Source organism: Simochromis diagramma, unplaced genomic scaffold, assembly GCF_900408965.1.
Source record: "Simochromis diagramma unplaced genomic scaffold, fSimDia1.1 OVJJ01000705.1, whole genome shotgun sequence".
NCBI classification, from domain to species: Eukaryota; Metazoa; Chordata; class Actinopteri; order Cichliformes; family Cichlidae; genus Simochromis; species Simochromis diagramma.
In genome coordinates this window covers 4,177,215-4,197,300 of record NW_024387448.1, presented here as the reverse complement: position 1 = coordinate 4,197,300, position 20,086 = coordinate 4,177,215, and the positions used below count along the sequence as shown (strand labels likewise).

General features: G+C 40.3%; 1 protein-coding gene across 2 annotated transcripts; it reads left to right on the top strand.

Moving 5' to 3' along the window:
- The first annotated feature begins 790 nt into the window (after positions 1-790).
- On the top strand, positions 791-18,797 carry si:rp71-17i16.5 (phosphatidylinositol 4,5-bisphosphate 3-kinase catalytic subunit gamma isoform). 2 transcript variants are annotated; one of them, XM_040013893.1, is made up of 13 exons: positions 791-1,184; positions 2,462-3,645; positions 4,825-5,039; positions 5,145-5,431; positions 6,053-6,118; positions 8,036-8,261; positions 9,853-9,947; positions 10,546-10,689; positions 11,096-11,186; positions 13,797-13,927; positions 14,034-14,145; positions 14,337-14,494; positions 16,531-18,797. In XM_040013893.1, exons 1-13 carry the CDS (start codon positions 969-971, stop codon positions 16,786-16,788), a joined length of 3,183 nt encoding a protein of 1,060 aa, XP_039869827.1. In that variant the 5' UTR covers positions 791-968; the 3' UTR covers positions 16,789-18,797. The 2 variants fall into 2 exon arrangements, with proteins under 2 accessions (XP_039869827.1, XP_039869826.1); XM_040013892.1 differs by having other exon boundaries at positions 795-1,184; positions 4,825-5,431.
- The last annotated feature ends 1,289 nt before the right edge of the window (positions 18,798-20,086 follow it).

The following is a 20,086-nucleotide window of genomic DNA, read 5'->3' as shown; positions in this document are numbered from 1 at the left end:
CCTCCTGGCGGGAAAATGACTTCAGCTGCTTGGCAGTCTGTGGCCCAGTTCCAGTCCAGCCTCTACACCCTCCCCCTTCTTGAGTCATGTTTGTGGCTGAATGGTAACTGTATCTATAAATTATTGGAAACTTGTTTTTAGTTTCATTTTGTTACGGTGATTATTTATCCTGAAAGAAATACTGTACTATGTCTTCATCCTATTCTTATTCTCAGTTTTTAATATTAGCCTCCACAACAATAACAATAATAACCAAACAACTATCGAACGCTTTTCAGGAAACTCTTACCAATTTCATTTTTTTTTACTGATTTGTATCTACAAAGGCTTTGAATTTGCTCTGTGCTGCATACAAAACAATAGCATGGTTTGATGGAGTGTAGTTCAGTAAATGATATGAGTAAGAGTAGAGTAAAGTAAACAACATTTAAAAATACTGACTGACACCTTTCAGCTATTTCAACCAGTAGACCAACACATTCTACACAGAACAGAAAGCCAAACAACCCAAACAGGTTTGGTGTATTACTGTAAAAAACAGTAATTCTGCCCAGTTTTGACCTGTTTAATTTGTGATTAAATTGCAGAAGTTGACATTTCCCTCTTAAACAGTATTAGTCCAGGAGTGTTTACTGTAGCATGTTGTCCATACTTAGTTGTGAAAATGTCAGAATAGCTATTATAATTTGTTACTGAAGTACAAAAAAGAATAAGGAAGTTACCTATGTTACATTGTCAGTAAATGTTCTGCTATTAATAATAACATCATGGTGTTTGAGAACTGAAGCACAAAAGAATGAGGAAGTCTCCGAGCAGTCACAAAAAGGGAACACACACTGTCACATTGTCAGATAAGCAGAGTTGCGTGCACTCCACCAGAGGACCCAAACTAATCAGCACCAGCCTTTGTATGAGTTTTTCTTTTTAAATCAGAGTTTTGTTAAAGCTTGGCTCTCTTTAAAGTCCCAATGGATGCTGCTGTGAATCGGCCAACCCGTCCACACTCTATAGACAGTGTAAGAAGACTGTCTACCCAAGGCTGCTTTGAGAACACCCTGAAGTTTATTTGTGAGTTTAAGCCTGGTGATGAGGATCAAGATATCAGCATGGGCTGCGAGCCGATATCAGTCACCCTCCCTGCACAGTGTAGTGTCTACCAATTGAGGCTACGCATCTGTATGGAGGTATGTAAACCTGCACTGAGTGGTCTATCGTGCAAAGGATGTTTTCCTTTTATTCTCATAGACTGTGTTGGATGTAGTTCTGGGTCTATAAAGTGAAATTGATAGCGCAGTTCCTAAAAACTAGTTTCTTTATAATGGAAGTTGGTGCTCTGGGGTGGGTGCGTTGCAGACTGGTCTGTTCGCAAAATAAATTCAAACTTAGAGAAGTCAATAAATGTGAGGTTCACCTTAGTAAACATTTTCCCATTGAGCTTTTGGTTTGCTAGTACAGTACGAAGAACATTATGGTCTCACTGAGGGTACAATAAACAATAAAGCAGAGTATGATTAAGGATGTAGCAAATTCATTACAGTCAATAACACATGTGCCCATAACTAAGTCCATCCCTTGTTTGGGGTGGCTGCAGAGTGGGTAATCAACTAAAGTTGGTGGTTGAATACTCGGCTGCTTCAGTCTCCATGCCAAATATCCTCGGGCAAGGAGACTGGATCCAAGTTGCACTCTGGTGCACCCACTGAATTTGTGTGAATGTTAGATAGAAAGCTCTTATGGAGGAAAAAAACATTTTAAAAAGTTTATAAGTGAATCAGGCAAGTTGTCTAAAGCACGCAGGTAGACAAGCGCTATATAAGAAACAGTCCATTTACCTTTGTGGTTGAATCAGGAAATACATTAAATATAAAAATCTGCCAAATGAAATATCTGTAGCTCTGTGCCATAGTCACCCTCTGTGAAAAAGGAAGCAGCTAAAAGAAGTTTCTACGTTGCTTTATCGTCAAACCGTACATGGGAACTATCAACTGATTTAGCTGGCTTCTAAAATATTATGTATTTTTAGCTAAAAGGCTAATGTTAGCTAATATGCTAAACTAAGATTGCATGCTCATATGACATGGTATTGCATAGTCCCACTAGCAGCTATTTACAGTATAGCTGTCAGTGTGCCTCATGCTTAAGCATTTACAGTACTGTTAAAAACAAAGAAAGATTTTACAAGAATTTCAGAAACCCTGGCGAAAAAACAATTATAAGGAAGCATTTTTTTTCCAAGATGCCGCCACAGTAGGCAGCTTGTTACTCAGCTCCCAGCTTGAGGTAACGCACAAATTTCCCCGCCGTGGGATCAATAAAGTGTTATCTCATCTTCTTGTTCTTTGGAGCAAAATATAATGAAATGATGGGGGGATCAAGACATTTGCGCAACACTATATTCAGACTACAGTAATCAAAAATTGTATGTATTTATTTTTTCATGTATATGACTCTATGCCTTCAGGCACAGGAGCAAAACTGCCACCCAGACCCTTTTGCAATATTGGACCCCGAGAAATACAGCCTGCTCTATGCCAGGGGTGGTGACTGGTATGAAGCCTACGATGACTGTCAGGTTATCAGGACATTAGACATTCCATGGTCACGTAATGACCCTCATTGCCTATCAGCACACATAATAGTAAAACCGCCTGTGGCAGTTGATCCAGAGGAGAACGAGAAACAACAGCAGTGCCTGACTTATCTGATCGGACATGACCTGGAGAAAGAAGCATCTGATAGACTTGGTGAGCTCACCTTCACCCGTCGGAAACTGGCATCTGCTAGGAAACTAGAGCTGAAGAAACGGGATGACAAGTTGTATGCCACAGAGCCTTGGCTAACGCATACCGCCTTACCAGAAGAACTACAAGAATGGCAGAACAGAGACTTTCCTGTCACTTTCCACTACATGAGCAGGATCAGCTTCAGCATAAAGGCTGACCTCAGCACAACACCACAACTACTTCTTAAAGTTTTTGAAAGGGTGATGAATGACCGAGGGATTAAATACGATGGGCCTGACAATCTCGTGTTGAAAGTTGCAGGCAGGGAGGAGTTTTTATCTGGAGACTACGCCCTGAACGATTTCCTCTGGGTGCGACAGTGCCTGAAAACAAACCAAGAGCTTCACCTCTTTGTTGTCCCAGTGTCGCAGCTTCCCTCGGAGGCTGTCAAATTTGTGGACTGGCCACTTGTTGATGGTTTTAGCGGCCAGTTCAGTTCCCACAATGATCTCAGCCTTAAAGGGAAGGATTTGGATGACATCTTCATGATATCCTTGTGGGACTGCAACAGAAATTTCAGAGTCAAATTGCTTGGATTTGATATCCCACAACTTCCAAGCAAATGCCCTCAGTCTGTTTATGTTGAAGCATCCATACTCCATGGTAACAAGGTCCTCTCTTCAGTGTCCTCCATTCCCAAGCCCCTTTCAGATGAAGTGCTGTGGAATGAGTGGCTGGACTTTGATGTTCTCCTTAGGGATCTGCCACGTGGAGCTAAGCTGGGTCTCACTATTAACGAAAGTCCTAGTGACATGTCTGCAGCAACAAAAGTGCCATCGCCTTCAAGCAACAAAACAATAGACTTGCTGAAAGGGAGAGGAAAAGTGCTCTACTTTGTCAACCTACTCCTCATAGATCACAGGTGCGGATTTTTGTTTTTATTTAATCAAAATATCTTTATTAACAGTATAAGGGAAAAACATACATAAGCAGTTAGCTATAAAACTGTCATTTAAAAATCTCTGCTCTCCTGTCAAGTCATGCTTAGTTTGTAGTGTTAGCCAGTTATTAATTAAGTATACCAATAATATCCAAAATATGATACCATGGTAACACCACAAATCCGAGTAACAATGACAAACATTTTACAAAGATAATACACACAAAAGTTGCATTGTTGGATGTTTATGCCATTTCAGTGCCCAGTTCTTGCACATGCTTATTTTCCATTTTGTGTACTACACCACGATATCACGGCAAAGCATGTAATAGGCACGCCGGTCGACCGTGTCCATTTCACGCTTTTCAGTACCAGCAGGGGGAGATAATATATTTAAAGCCATAAAGTCACTAGTGACCTATGATTAACCGATTAAGATAGGTGGCTTATATTTATTACGTGTAAATGTGTTAGTAATGTCTGTGTAAATGCTTTTATTAATGAATTTTTTGTTGGCTTGAAATAAAATATCGCCCTCTGCTGTAACTGAAGCTTACTGCAACTTCTGCATTCGTGTACATTTCCTGCTTTTGAGAGGCAGAGCATCAAATGACATGGTGCACCGGCGTGTCTATTACAGGTTTTGCCGTGATACATTTCAGGCACACAAGAAACTTTAATATTTGAATAGGATGTTAGTATGGAATTTTAACAGGTGTGAAATTTCTGAGTTAGCCGAATTTCATCCTTTCACAGTATCTGGACAAGAGTTACAAGTCTAATCAGTTCATGAAGTAGGTTGTTTGGAAGTAGGGACCCAGTCTTTTGCAACTGCTACAAATCCATGTGTGTCCATGTGCGTGGTTTTATTTACAACTACAAAATGTTGATAACATTTGGGTAACAGATGCATATACTTGTGTGTATGCATGTGTTGCCAACCTTAGTGTCAACATTGGTTTTGAGGTCTCTATTTATTATTCATTTATTAATTTATGTTTTATTTATTACATATGTGTATTTATTATTACTCCATCTGACGTCTCAGTTTGTGCTCTTATATTCTTCATTTGAGAGAACGTCGAGACATTTCTTGCAGTACTGTAAAACTAACTATTATTTACACGGTGTTTCAACACGGGACACCACCTATCTCTGCAGGTCTGTTCTGAGCCAGGGGCCCTACACACTGCACATGTGGTCACACCCTGGCCTGGATGATGAGGCCATCACCTACCAAGCAGACAAGCTGTCAACTGCTACTAACCCAGACATAGCTGACTCCATGGCTATCAGCTTCCTTTTAGACCGCTACAGCTTTCCTGTGGTTGTCCCAAATACTGTTACCAACTCTGAATGTTCCAACTCCAGAGAACGTGAGAATCACGAATCTCATGTCCCCCCACCCTTGCCTATCAAAAGATATTCTTTGCCAGCAAACTCACTGGCTGACAATGTAACTCTCAAATCCCCAACTACAGCCATCAACACCAAAAAGCCATGCCTCAGAAGGTTTCGGGAGGAGAGTGTCCGTTATGCCTCCAGTCTACCCCAGTACTTGCGTAATGTTGACTGGATGAACCGCAATTCGGTTGAAGATGTCCACTGGCTACTGGGATACTGGCAACCTGAGGAACTGGATGTAACTGTGGCATTGGAGCTACTAAGCATGGATTTTGCAGATGAGTTTGTCAGGAGACTGGCAGTGAAGAGACTGGAGAGTCTGTCAAATGATGATGTGCTGAAGTATTTGCTTCAGCTTGTGCAGGTATGTGTTTATATGAAAATTGATAAACAGATTCATTCATATTGCCTGACGCGCAAAACGTCATCTGAAATAATTAAACTACTATTAACTACCTGTTTAGTTTGCAAAGTGAATCTGTCTTTATTCCACTCCCCATTCTATTGAACATCAGGACTGTATGTGTTGCTTTTTTTATTACAATTACAATACATAAAAAAAAATCATGATTACTGCTAATCTAAACTGTCAAATGTTTTCCCTGAAGCCACAGACTTGTTTCAAAATGTTCTCTTAGAGTCTGTGTGGAATGCATCACCAATGCAATGACATTTATCAGATTTTACTGGTTACATTAGACATCACCCACTTATCTCTTCTCTGACAGCTTTCATTTTGCTTCATGTTTTATTTTCCCTTTGATCCTTACTCCAAGCTGCTTTCCACATTTCTGTTCTGTTCTTTTTCATAAGGCCTAACATTCACCTTTTGTCTAAGTCATGTAAATATATCCAGTAGAATGTGAACACATTTAAGCATTTTAACCATCCCCCCCATCCCACTATTTAAGGATATTTGTAAAATCACTTAAAATGACTATTAAAGTGTGACAATGACCTTTTCCTTCACCTTTAACTCTTACAGATCCTAAAAGTGGAACCTTACCATGACAGTTTCCTCGCTCGGTACCTCATCCAAAGAGCTCTGCGGGTAAGTCATGAAGCATCCACTGTGACTGCAGTGTACTGGCATGTACAAGGTTTTGCAAGACAAAATTATTATTTTTTGTCTTTTTCTAATGAAGAGAGACAAAACAAAACCTACTTAAAGAAACTAAATAATCACTTGCAGTGGTGGCTGGTGGTGAGAATGGGTGGGTGGGCTAACAAATACAATTCATAGACGGCACTGTAGCAATCGCAGCATCACATCCCTGGTTCCAAGTTACAGCCACATGTTGTCATAGTAACAGTAACAAAGACTATAGAAAAAAATTCCCAGAATGAGCCAAGGCTAAAAAATGTACTCTCTTACACACACACACACACACGCACACACACACACACACACACACACACACACACACACACACACACACACACACACCTTCTTACTAGATATTTTTGTACTAGGGATCAAAATCAACTTCCCAATTCAAATGAATTTTAAATAATCTGATATTGATTCCTTAAATCCTTAAATTACATTTTTCAAATAGAAATATATTTTGCTGTGTATGAGACTTGCAAGAGGTTGACAAGAGAAAGCCATGCAAGAGTTAAGTGACCTGGTGCCACAAGCCTAAAGACAGATGTTCGGCAGCTGTATTTGGATTCAAGAACTGTGAAGACAGCGAAGAGTGGACAAAAGCAAAGCCATATGCAAGGCGTGCAAAATGGAGGTGAAATACTGTGGAAAAAGTAAAAGTTGAATAAAAGTTGCAATATTGTAACTGCTTTAGGATCTGTTGTTAATTTGGAAATTAATATATTTAATTTACAAAGTTTAAAGGGTTCTTTGAACAGTAAATATCCAAGATAAATGATCATAATTATAATATTTCTGACTGAGTCAAAGTCGAATTGAGTCAGGACCTTGTGAATCAGAATGGAATCAGCTCTATTCTGTACACATCAGCATGTCATTTTTTCATTGCTAAGTGATGCCAGAAAAATCAATTCAAGCTCTGTGGGAATGCACTCCAGAGTACGAGGCGGTATTCACAGCAAAAATAATGGTCATTATAGAAGAGCAACAGGCAACAGGAAGAAATTGTGCTACAGTCATTTAAGGAGAGAGAGAGGGAGAGAGAGAGGTGTCGGGCGCGCCTTTTTTAAAGAGAAGCTCGCGTCATCGACCTCTCTGGGCCAGATCAATCAGTGGTGTTGGATCCTGTCAGATGACCTCTTATTCTATGCTGATGTCACAGGGATGTATTTGTGTTAATTTCAATGTTTCAGAAACAGTGCTCTGAAGTTTTTTCGTAGTCAGCATCTGCAAAAATGACTTTGCAGACTTTAACCCTGGAAATTCCACACTTCTGTCCAACACCATCATCTCACCTTTTTGGTTGTCTCTGCGTATCAGTGAAAATCAAGGAAATGTTTCCTTGGGGGAACTTTATTCAAACTGCAGAATTGAGCCTGTTGAGAATTGAAGCATTATGGTACCACTTAGATAATATAAAGCCCCGTTAGGTTCTATGTTTGTGTGCCGGTCCACAATAACAAACAGTGTTTGACTCTCTAGAATCTGCACAAGAATCCTGATGTTTTGTGCTCAAATCCGATCTTATACTTATACTATACAAAAGCACTAAAGTAGCTCCCAATTATGATTGGCTCACAGCTTATAAAAAGCTTGTGACAAGCTTAATAATGGATCTGATTTTCTTTCTTTCTTTTTATTTATCTATTTTTGTATTTTCATTCACAATAGTCATCAAAAGATCAGGTTTTTGTGTGAATAAAAATAATACCTTTCATTTAAAAGTTTTTCTTTTTTCAGGTGAGTTTAATAAAGGTTTCAGTCTGCTGGAACATTAATGAATGTTTTTACACCAGTAAGATGTCGACTGCGACCAGATCTGTTTCATGCTGTCTGACTCACTCACATCTTTCACTGCAGAGCAAAAGAATCGGACACTTCTTCTTCTGGTACGTTCGCAGTGAGGTAGCAGGGTGCCCGTATTTCCGACAGCGCATGGCTGTGATTCTGGAGGCCTACCTGCTGGGCTGTGGTCAGGCCATGCTCGACAGCTTCACCCAGCAGGTCCAGGCGGTGGAGGCCCTGCAGGAGGTCGCTGTCATCATTAAAAACCTGTACCCTGACAAGACCAACCTTGATTCTACAAGTAGGGAGCATCATTTTTTCTTAATTAACATATCAAAATTTTATTTTTAAAAAGCTAAAAGTATTTAATTTAGTTTTATTTCACTGTTTTTTACTGAATGTTTTATCATGGTGCAGAATCTCTATCAGATTCAGGTCAGGACTTTGACTAGGCCACTCCAAAGTATTCATTTTGTTTCTCTTAAGCCATTCAGAGGTGGACCTACTGGGTGGACCTATTTTCCTGCTGCAGAGCCAAGTGCACTTCAGCTTGTTTTTGTTTCAGAATGTTTAGTAGACAGCAGAATTCATGCTTTCATTTACCACAGCAAGTCTTTCAGGTCCCGAGGCAGCAAAACAGGTACATAACATGTTTTGGGGATCATCAAGATGTTTTCTGGCAAAACTGAACGAGCCTGTATGTTCCTTTTCATCTAGGAACTTCACCCTGCAGGCCATTGTTGTCATGCCATCTCTCACCTAACACATTTTAACATTAACAAAACTTGATCAATTCCTAAAAGAGTGAAAATGCATTTTAAAGAGCTTAAAATAGAGTTCATATAAAGAGTCATAAAAAATATTCAGATTAATTAAAGGCAGCAAGGATGCAGATTTTGTTTCTTTGTTGTTTTTTAATCAAAAAACAGCCACTCATCCTTGAATCCGAATTACTTTGGAACACAACAAAGAACGTTTCTTTGGAGAATTCATTTTTTAAGATAGAAATTTAAAATGGACCTATTATACTTTCCTTTATGTTCTGTTATATAATACTCTCATAATTCAGGTTTTAAATGTAAGCTCCACTGGCTTCTCAGTAAAAGTCCTTGAGCCTCTGCTTCTGAATGCAAGCTGAAATACTTTCCTTGTTCTTATGTTCTTGCATGGTGCGTGACAAAAGCATTTAGTTTTGGAAAGGCCATTTTTAAGATGACCTATTAAACTTCCCTCTATTTTTACCTCTGCCAAGGAATTTATGTTTGTGCTAGCGTTTAGGTGCACCCACGTCATTCTGTCTGTAAACACAATACAACTCCTCTCTGGCTCTGCCAATGTCATGTAGGTACATTTAAAAAACAAAAAAACCCAAAAAACAAATAAAATGAAATTCATTAAAAGTAAATCCCTTCATACTAAACACAGCCCAGAGAGTGAGCTACCTTGGCCGAGGCACTCTCTGAGTGCTTCTTGTTAATTATGGTTATTTTTTTTATGTTCTTGCATGTTATTGTTTCCAAGTTACTACATTATTATTTATCTACCAGCTGTAGAAGGTTAGCAAAGCTTTGCATGTAACTTTGAATGTACTTTGGAAAAGCTTCTTCCAGCTGGCCTCGTGTTGAGTTCCATTTAAATATACATGAAGAAATCCCATCTGTGTATGGCTAAGTATGGCTGGGTTCCTGTATGTAGATGAAGTAGTGCTGCACACCTGGTGTTCATCAGCTGATGAATAACAGAAGCTCACCTAGGCTAGGAAAGACATCCTTGAAATGCATTAGATGTTTTTATAGCAACTTTTCAGAAGCCAAGGACTCTAATCCCCAAAAGCAGCTGTTGTTTCACTGTTAAACCACTTCACTAAATTATATCTGTTGATCTTGTTGTAGCTCCCTTCCGGCTTCAGGAACTTCTTAGAGACAGTAACCTGCCAAATGAATTCTTGCTGCCCTTTGACCCTCGCATTAAATGTGGAAGGATCCTGGTAAGCTATGCTGGCTTTCTATCTCTATTTGTACATTGAGCTTTAGGGTTATGTGAAAGTGTGGTAAATAAAAAAATGTTGGGTATATTTTTATATATTGCATTTGAGCATTTTGTGTGTGGTTTAGTCTTATATTCTACGTTTACTATATGCATTATTTATAAACAATGCAAGACATTGACCTTTTCATCAAAAGGGCAACCTCTTTGTGATGATGTTTCAGGTTAAGAACTGGAGACAGATAGATGTGCACATTACTTGGTCAGGCTTGTAGTTTTGTACATAGTTGAGGAAATGTTATCAATTTCTACAGTACAATTATTATAGTAGACCATTGTGAATTCCTCCTTGGCCTGTTTTTGTTTTTTGCATCACATTTTCTGTCTGCTTCATATAATTCAAGTATAATTACTTACTTGAACTTTTCTTCAACATAAATTTGTTACTTATTCTGTTTTTCCTGATTACAATAAGTACACGACAGTAACGTAGCTATATGTAATCTTTTGTTGTTGTTGTTGATTAAATCAAAAAGGCTGTGGTGAAGAAAAATATCCCACACAAACAAAACGGTCTGCTTTACTTGTCTGTGATGTAGCTTGATAAATGCAAAGTAATGGCCTCAAAGAAGAAGCCTCTGTGGCTGGAGTTCTCTCCCATGCCATCGCCTACCTCCGCCACACCTGTTGGAATAATCTTCAAAGAGGGGGATGACCTCAGACAGGACATGCTGGTCATTCAGGTCAGACAGATCTTTTGTTACTTTGATTACTTGAATTCTCTTCCTCAAATAAGAATACTGATTGTTTTGTGTGAATATTTCCTACATGCTTGGAAAAAGGTGAATATACAGTACTTCATACTTCCATCATACGGTACTTCATACTTATCTGACCAACCCCTATATTTAAAATTCATATAAATAACTACGTATCTTTTTCTGCGCTGCTCCTTTATTTGTCCCTCAGGGCTCAATTCTTGGACCAGTTCAGTTTTTCATTTTTTGTGTTGCTCCTAGGTTATATACTTAACAGGTTTGGTATGCCCAAAATACACAACTTTACTTTTCTGCTAAAAAACCTCAAGTCTATCGTAGTTTTACATCAGGTTGAAAAGACACATGAATGTTTTTGCATATTTCTGTTTAGGCACTGGTGCTGATGGACTCCATCTGGAAGGAGAAATCCCTGGACCTCAATCTTGTTCCATATGGCTGCATCTCCACTGGAAAAAACATAGGTATCAGCATTAGTGTGCTTTGATAGTGTCCACAGTTGATATTGGATGGCTCTTTTTAATAGTGGTTGTTGAAGTTGTACTTAATATAATTTACTAATCAGTTAATAGCTTGTTTACAGAGTCAGCAAAAGTACACACATTCTGTACTTAAGTAGAAGTACAGATATTGGTGTGAAAAAAACACTCCAGTAAAAGCTGAATTACTGATTTAATGCCTTTACTCAAGTAAAAGTGAAAGAGGCTCTGAAATGTATCTGCTATATTATTGTAATACAAAAATAATATTAGTACATGAAGATAAAAATGTTATTCAAATCTAAATTCTACTTCTTCATCATCATCTCAATCTGTTATTTAGGACACAAGCAGTGAAAGAGAAAATAAATAAATGGGGGCTGATCTGTTGTAGTGGCTCAGCGTGGGGAAAATACTGACAGCCCACAATGATTTCTAATGTCAGCTCCAGTAGATTTTCTTAGTGGACAAGCTGTGATCAGCGGACATGCAGATCACAGCTCTGAGGTTACTCATAATGAATACGTTGCCCAAATTAGACATCTTACGTAAGCTTTACTTAAGGCAACTGAGAACTATTTAGAGCTAATTAGATTTTACACTGTATAAAGACTGAATTCAGTGACTGAATCTAAGCACCGTCAGTTCATTTGTAAACGAATGTCTGCTACACTTGATCTAACCCAAGCTCCACAGCGGCTGACCACCACAGCCACTGTGTTTCAGTCCAACACAGTACTTTGCTATCAATTCACCACATTAATACAAGGTAACCTGTTTATCCTGAGCAAAACTACCCAGAATTTTCATGCAACATTTCAATAACACAAATTTGCTATGCTTAGTTTGTTTTGCAGGACGTTTCACAAAATTAAAATGCATAAATTATCAAAACACATCACATACAAATCCAATATGTGACTAAAATTATGACATCGCAAGTAAGCATTAAATTTGCAGTTTATCATTTGTCACTGAGCAGTCCTTACAGCTTACATCTTTTTCCATGAGTGAAGTTAGCTCTCAATCTTTTCTCTTCCTGGAAATGCAGTAGATGAAGCAACAAACTGTTTGTACGTTTGTTGAGCTGATAGAAACATTGTAAAAACTTTATGTGGTGTAGAAACAGTTCTCCCTTTATGCACCATTGCTATTAGCTAGATGCTGACTACAACATAAAGACATCGGCACTTGTTCCGTCCCACTTAACCCCCGAATTTAAACGCTATAAATGATACTGCTGAGCCTGAAGTAACGGGCCTGCTTTGAAAATGTAAGGAGTAGAAAGTACAGACATTTGTTTAAAAATGTAAGCAGTAAAAAAAACGGTCATAAAAATAACCAGAAGAGAACAGAATAGTCCTTTATTGTCACTGTGTATATAAATAGTCAAATTCAATTCAATTTTATTTATACAGCACCAAATCACAACAATGGGTGCCTCAAGGCGCTTTATATTGTAAGGTAGACCCTACAATAATACATGCAGAGAAAAACCCAACAATCATATTAACCCCTATGAGCAAGCACTTTGGTGACAGTAGGAGGTTGAAATAAATAGCAAACAGGAGACATATAGAGAAATATTTACAAAAAAAGAGAAAATTACACATTGGACAGTTGTAGGCGAGTCTGGAGATGTGGGACCTGATTGACCTGAGGCCCCGACCAGAGGGCAGCGGGTTAAACTAGTGGTGGGCAAGGTGCAAGGGGTCACCTGTGATGCCCCTAGTTTTCCTAAGACGGGAGGATCTGGAGATGGTCTCCTGGATGGCAGAAGGCAGGTAATGATTTTTTGGGCAGTGTTAATTACCCTCTGCACAGCCTTCCTGTTCTCAATAGCGTCCCCTGCGTAACAAACACCCAGGCAGCAGGAGAGCACGCTCTCCACTGTGGAGCGGTAGAAGGCCAGCAGCAGCTTCTGGACCAGGTTATTCTTCTTTAGGACACGGAGGAAGTGCAGCCACCGCTGAGCCTTCTTTACCAGGGTGTTGGTGTTGTTGGTCTAGGTGAGATCAGCGGAGATGTGGGTGCCAGAAACCTGAAGGTGGAGACAGATTCCACCTTTTCTCCATTTAAAATGAGAGGGGAGTGGATCCATCTCTGATCTGTAAACCGAACAGAGAACAATCTAAACCTTAGAATGTCCAAAATGTTCAAATTGGACTCGTTCTTTTATTATATTTGACCTAAAATAAGTGACTGAGCCCATAAATTCATCAGGAAAGTGTTTACAAAAGGCAGGCCATTTTTATAAGACTTTTCACAACCAAAGCTATCGCCCCAAATTTTTATTTATACATGTTGTTATGGGGTTTTCTGTATAGTATTTTATCAATTTACCAATTTAACCTATGACCAGTTTACTATAATAAATTATGTAACATGCCTGCTTATTGGACTGTGGGAGGGAAAGAAGCACCCACCCACATGGCAGAGGATCAACATGCAACCACTGCACCTGCACAGTGTCATGTTTTTGTAACAGTGTTTTGTGAGAGGGTTTTTTTACCCCCTGGAATTAGGTTTCTGTGTTTGAAGTTTAAAACACATGTTTAAAGGTGAAGCACAAAATGAAAATGTCCTTGTCATCAGGTATGATTGAGATTGTGAGGAATGCAACAACGATCGCTGCGGTCCAGAGGAGCCAAGGAGGAGCAACTGGAGCCTTCAAAAACAATGCTCTGTTTGAGTGGCTTAAGTCCAAGTGTCCACTACAGGAAATTGTGAGTAAATCAAAAGCAATCGCGGGTCCTTTCTGTTGTTTCCCTCAGTAATTAGAAAAAAAAACCAACTAAAACGTGAAACTGTTGTGATTTTATTTGACTGCAGCACTTCAAGAACGTGGAGAGATTTGTGAATTCCTGTGCTGGTTACTGTGTGGCCACATATGTACTGGGTATAGGCGATCGACACAATGACAACATCATGATCAGAGAAGACGGTAAGCAGCACAAATCACTGAAAACACCTTATTGGCTACTGTTATCACATGTTATTTACTGATTTGTTATTATCCCCTTATGATATGACAGATGCTTTTTGTCCTCTGAAACAAGCTGCATGATAAAATGAATTCATAAATGAACAAATTAACTGATAATTAGAAAAAACTGAAGTAATCTTGCCTCTCAGGGAACTTGTTTCACATTGACTTCGGACACATCCTGGGTAACAGGAAGCACTTTCTTGGCGTGAAAAGGGAGCGAGCACCTTTCGTCCTCACACCTGACTTCCTGTATGTCATGGGCAGGGTCGATGGTCGCAACAGCCTCTACTTTCAGCGTTTTAGGGTAAGAGGGCTTTATTATTTGTCCAGCTTTGCATGAAAATGTTTTAACAGGTCCCATAAATAGTTAGCTTCTCGGTGGAGTTCAACCTTTTACCTTAGTAATTTGCTGTGGCAGTCAGGATCAAGACATTAGTTCTCTTAATTCTTTTGTCAATAAACAGCTGTCCAAGGTCAGCGTAGAAGGAAAAGTTCAGAGAAATTCTCCATCCATCCATCCATCCATCTTCTGCTTCCGGGGCCGAGTCACGGGGGCAGCAGCCCAAGCAGAGAAGCCCAGACCTCCCTCTCCCCAGCCACCTTCTCCAGCTTGTCCAAGGGATCACCAAGGCGTTCCCAGGGTCCTGGGTCTGCCCTCCTCCTGGTGGGACATGCCCTGAACACCTCACCCAGGAGGCGCCCAGGAGGCATCCTTGTCAGACGCCCAAACCACCTCAACTGGCTCCTTTCGATGTGGAGGAGCAGCGGCTCTACTCTGAGCCCCTCCCGGATGGCTGAAGTACTCACCTTGTCTCTCAGAGAGAGGCCAGCCACCCTTCGGAGGAAGCCCATTTCTGCCGCTTGTATCCGCAATCTCGTTCTTTCGGTCACTACCCACAGCTCGTGACCATAGGTGAGGGTAGGGACGTAGATCGACCGGTAAATTGACAGCTTTGCTTTTACACTCAGCTCTATCTTCAACACAACAGACCAGTGCAGCGTCCGCATCACTGCAGCAGCAGTGATATATCTGTCGATCGCCCGCTCCCTTCTCCCGTCACTCGTGAACGACACCCGAAGATACTTACACTCTTCTACTTGGAGCAAGAACTCGTCCCTGACCCGAAGTGGGCACTCCACTCTTTTCCGGCTAGGACCATGGCCTCAGATTTGGAGGTGCTGATTCTCATTCCCACCTCTTCACACTTAGTTTATGAACCATTCCAAAGCGAGCTGGAGGCCATCACCTGATGAATCCCACAGAACCACATCATCCGCAAAAAGCAGAGATGAGATTCTGACACCACCTAGGTGAAAGGTGAGGTGACCACCTAGAAATCCTATGCATAAAAATTACAAACAGAATCTGTGACAAAGAGCAGCCCTGGCGGAGCCCATCACCACCTAGGAACGAGTCCGTCTTATTGCCGGCCATGCGGGCCCCCCTCCCCGAATTGCTACCTTACCGTGGTGGAGGAGTTTGTGTATCCCAGGGATCCCAAGGGCTATGTTGTCTGGGGGCATTTAGGCAAATTGGTCCTGGATGAGGGACCAGACAAAGAGCGATTCAGAAGACCTCTATGAGAAGACCATCAAGGGAACAATTCACCCTGCCCGGGATAGGGTTACCGGGACCGGCCTGGAGCCAGGCCCAGGGAGGCTGCCCGAGGGGGAGTGCCTGGTCGGGCCTTAGTCCATGGGGCCCGGCCGGGCTCACTCCAAAAGAGGGGCATGGGCCCATCTTCCTGCAGGCCCACCAACCGCAGGAGGCGCCGTAGGGGTCAGGTGCATAGTGAGCTGGGCGGCAACCAGAACCGGAGGTGTCCTAATACCAAGACAAGACCAAGAAATTCTAATTTCCTAGTATAATTCAAACTTCATTCAATTTTGTTCAATGATGAAAGCATGCAGTCGTGGCCCAACTCCAACAAAATAGGCCTAAATAGTGGGAAAAAATTCTGATGTGTGTTCCTCTCTCTTAACAAAATGCTTTTCATTGAACCCAACAAGCTCTGTTTTGATCTCATCTCAGTCCAAAAATATAATTCTGACTTCTGGCTTGTCCATGCAGTCTTTATGAAACTGCAGGCAGGCTGCAGTGTTCTGATTTAAAAGCAGAGGCTTTTCTCCTTGCTGACCTGCCATTATTAAGACTTTTGATTTATGCCAATTGAGTTTATTCCAGAAGTACACACACACACTAATTAAAAGCAGCCTGATTCTTATTTTGGATACCACTTTTAGAATTATAGAAAAAATCTCAATTTCAGCTGTCCTTATTGTTTTATCTTTGCTTTTCTTTATTATTCTATCTTTTCTTGCCTCCAACACCCACATTAGGACACCTGCACAGAAGCATACCTCTCCCTGCGCTCCCACTCTCGTCTGTTGGTGACTCTTTTCTCCCTCATGCTGCTCACGGGCATCCCAGAGCTGAGCGCTGCAGAGGATATGCGCTACTTGCGGGTGGCGCTCCAGGAGGAGCAGAATGAGGCAGATGCCAGGGAGCACTTTCTCCAACAAATCTCTGAGTGTGAGAAGCTGGGCTGGACTGTGCAGGCCAACTTCTGGATCCACATGATGGGAGGCATCAAGTAGACTAATGCATTTTGCCCTGCCTTACGTTTTTCTGTGGAAGCTTTTTAGTTTTACAGGTGTATTTTTTATATTTATGTAATATCACTGAGCCTTGGGCTGTTTTTACAGGAAGTAAGGGGGTGGGAAACTTGTGTATAAACAATGGATATCTGTCATAATTACAGTGTAAATACTTAGAATCTGCTGTTTATTGTAAATTGTATCATCTGTAGAAGGGTTATAATTCTCATATAATACTCAAATAAAAACTAGACTCTAAAAAAAAAAAGAAAAACTGAAAGGATATGGTGTACTTAGAAATATGACCACCAATAAAATAAAAATACAGTTTAGTTTTAGTCTATGTCAGTTTGGTACACATGTTTATTAAGACTAGAGACAAACTGATTTTTAAAACCAGTACCAATACCATTATTTTGTGATTTAAAAACCCAATATGTCGACAGATTTTTTTTTGTTATGTGGATTTATATATGAGCCTTTACTGTAATGATAATGCAGTTAAAAAATAATCTTGTTTTAATGTCATAACAAGTCACGGATTACTTGTTTACTCTTGTTTTTTTCAAGAGCATTTAGACATCTACATGTCTAAATGCACTGCTGCAATATGATTGGCTGATTAGATATTTGCATTATCGAGTCATTTAAAAGGTGTACCTATAATTAAGGAGTTTAAAAGGTGTACTTCTCTGTGCTGGATTTGATCTGAGGGAGGACAATTTCTATGACGGGTTTCAGACCACGTTCACAACACTGTGTGAAAGACTGCAAGACAGTAATTGTTCCTAAGCTCAGCAACATTTGATGTATTTGTATTTGTTCCTTTTATCATAATTTATGCATTCTGCCTTTGCATGTAACTATATTCTACCTATATCTATACTGGATTTGTTCTCTATTCTGTGGATCCTTTAGTAAAGTTTTTTTTTAAACTTTTTTAGCTGATAAGACATAAATAAATGTAATAGCTGCAAAGATAGTCCTTGATATTAACTATATGCCCCGATGGACCCTGATGGCCTGAAATCTTTTTTACTCTTTTCTTTCTCTTTCTCTTTTCATCTCACATGGAGTAGTGGGCTGGGCTTCACCCTCGTGCTTTCAATTCACTTCACCAGTCTTGCAGTATTTAAGATCGGCTAATGCTTCCACGCCTTTCCAGATTATTATAGTGTATTGAATTGTAGTATTGAATTTCCTGTGACTGTTGGCTGAAGTAATGTCTTTGATTTCTTCCTCACAAGACTCACTTCTAAACTTAAGCTGGTCACCTGCCAGCGAAGAACACTATACATACCACGGCTCACTTGCATGGCTGCTCTTTACTGCTCGATTCACTTCTGGACTCCTCCAGATGGCTGCACAATAAGTAGCATCCTCAGTCTCCTTGACAACTGTTTTCAAAACTCTTCTGCCACATGCTTTCACTACCTCATTATGGATGTAAGAGCTCGGATCATTATTTGGGCCTTGTCATGGTCCCTGTGCCTCGCTGGTCGACTCTCTATTAGGCAACATAGTTGTTTTTGTTTTTCGCTCTCTCCCTCCTTCCTCTCCCCCTCTCGCTCTCTCTCTTTCGCCGCAGCGATGCTCATTACAGGCTCCCGCTGCTGGCCCACACACCTGCTCTCATCTACACACCGGTCGCTGATGTGCACTAGTCTTCGCTGGATCGTTGAGCGACCAGCATCATTCAAACCTGCAAATCTGAACCTGTGTATCTGTGAGTGTTGTGTCTATCCTGTTAACTGGAGCTTTTTGTATGTAAATTTCTTCTGGAACCTGATTACGGACTACGAGAGGATTGGCAGTGGAGAAGGAGTTTTGTACAGAAAGTGTAGAGAACGTCTGTTTGTATCTGCTTTGTAACTGACTTCAGTCACAGACTGTTGCAAATGCGTGCCTTATTCCTCTCATGGCTCGGAAATTTTTATTATTTAATACACACTTCACATCAGACATTTTGTACCCTGCTGACTGTTCAATACACTGAGGTTATTTCAGTTTTCCTTTGTCAGTTTTTTCTGACAAACTTTCATACACCTGCATTGCTCCTGTATTGTGTTCTCTGCACCTGTTCAATTTTCTTTGCACTGATCATCACTTGCATTCAATCATTTAAGTGTTTGTCTTATAGTATGTCTCACGCAAAGTACCGCAGCAATTTCCTAATGTTGTAAATCTGCTTAACATTTGGCAATAAAACCATTTCTGATTTTGATTCTGATGAAGCTGTTCTTCGGTTCTCCCTCCACATGCACACCTCGATGTGACCTACACATGGTTCTAACTCTGTAGCATCCAATGATGAACTTGATAATATATCTGTAATAGCACTAAAATAGCATCATGACTGAGACCATCCAGTGTCTAATACAGGGGTGGGCAATCTCAGTCCACGAGGGCCGGTGTCCCTGCAGGTTTTAGACGTGTCCTCGAACCAACACAGCTGATTTAAATGGCTAAATTAGCTCCTCAACATGTCCTGAAGTTCTCCAGAGGCCTGGTAACGAACTAATCATGTGATTCAGGTGTGTTGACCCAAGGTGAGATCTAAAACCTGCAGGACACCGGCCCTCGTGGACTGAGATTGCCCACCCCTGGTCTAATACATAATGAGTGCTGAAAAAATGTCACAACTTGGGAAAAAGTATTATTATGAAAAAATGTCACTCAGGAATCAAATCTCACACTTGTCTTTTAGTTTCATCTCTATTTCTGTTCCTCATTAACAATGGTTAACCATGTTTTGGGTTAATAACACACTTACAGAGCTGTGATTTTAATTTTTTTCTCTCCTTCAAACATTCGTCTCTAAGTAATCAAGATAGAAAATTCAATGGAAGATGAGGCTAAGAACTTATATGCATTTGTATGTTGTACAAAAAAGTACATATTATATTGTGAAGGAGGTAAAACAGATGAAGACCTCAGTGAAAGGAAAAAAGAAGTCTTTAGTCAGACACCCGATTCTTGATACTTCTGGAACAAACAAAGTTGTGGTGCCTTCAGGCTGGGCACTTTGAACATGGAAGGATAATCTAAGTGTGATGTCAAGGAGTTTACAGATTGACTGTTTTTGGTGGGTTTTTTGGTCTTCATTAAGAAAGAAAAACAGAACTTATCTACATGGTCAGATAAAGAAAACCATGGGCAGATTCTAGCAATTGCTTTAACTTAAAAGCTTCATTGAATCCTTGAATCCTTAATGACTACAATTAGAGCTCAACGGGGTGATGTTATTTCCTCTGCCATTAATTAATGCTTCAATCTTAAATATGATCAACCTATCTCT

Coding starts and splice junctions, on each gene's coding strand:
- si:rp71-17i16.5 (XM_040013892.1), top strand. CDS start 969: ATGGATGCTGCTGTGAATCGGCCAACCCGTCCACACTCTATAGACAGT. Junction 1,185..2,461: donor GGCTACGCATCTGTATGGAG/GTATGTAAACCT, acceptor CTATGCCTTCAG/GCACAGGAGCAAAACTGCCA. Junction 9,948..10,545: donor TTAAATGTGGAAGGATCCTG/GTAAGCTATGCT, acceptor TCTGTGATGTAG/CTTGATAAATGCAAAGTAAT.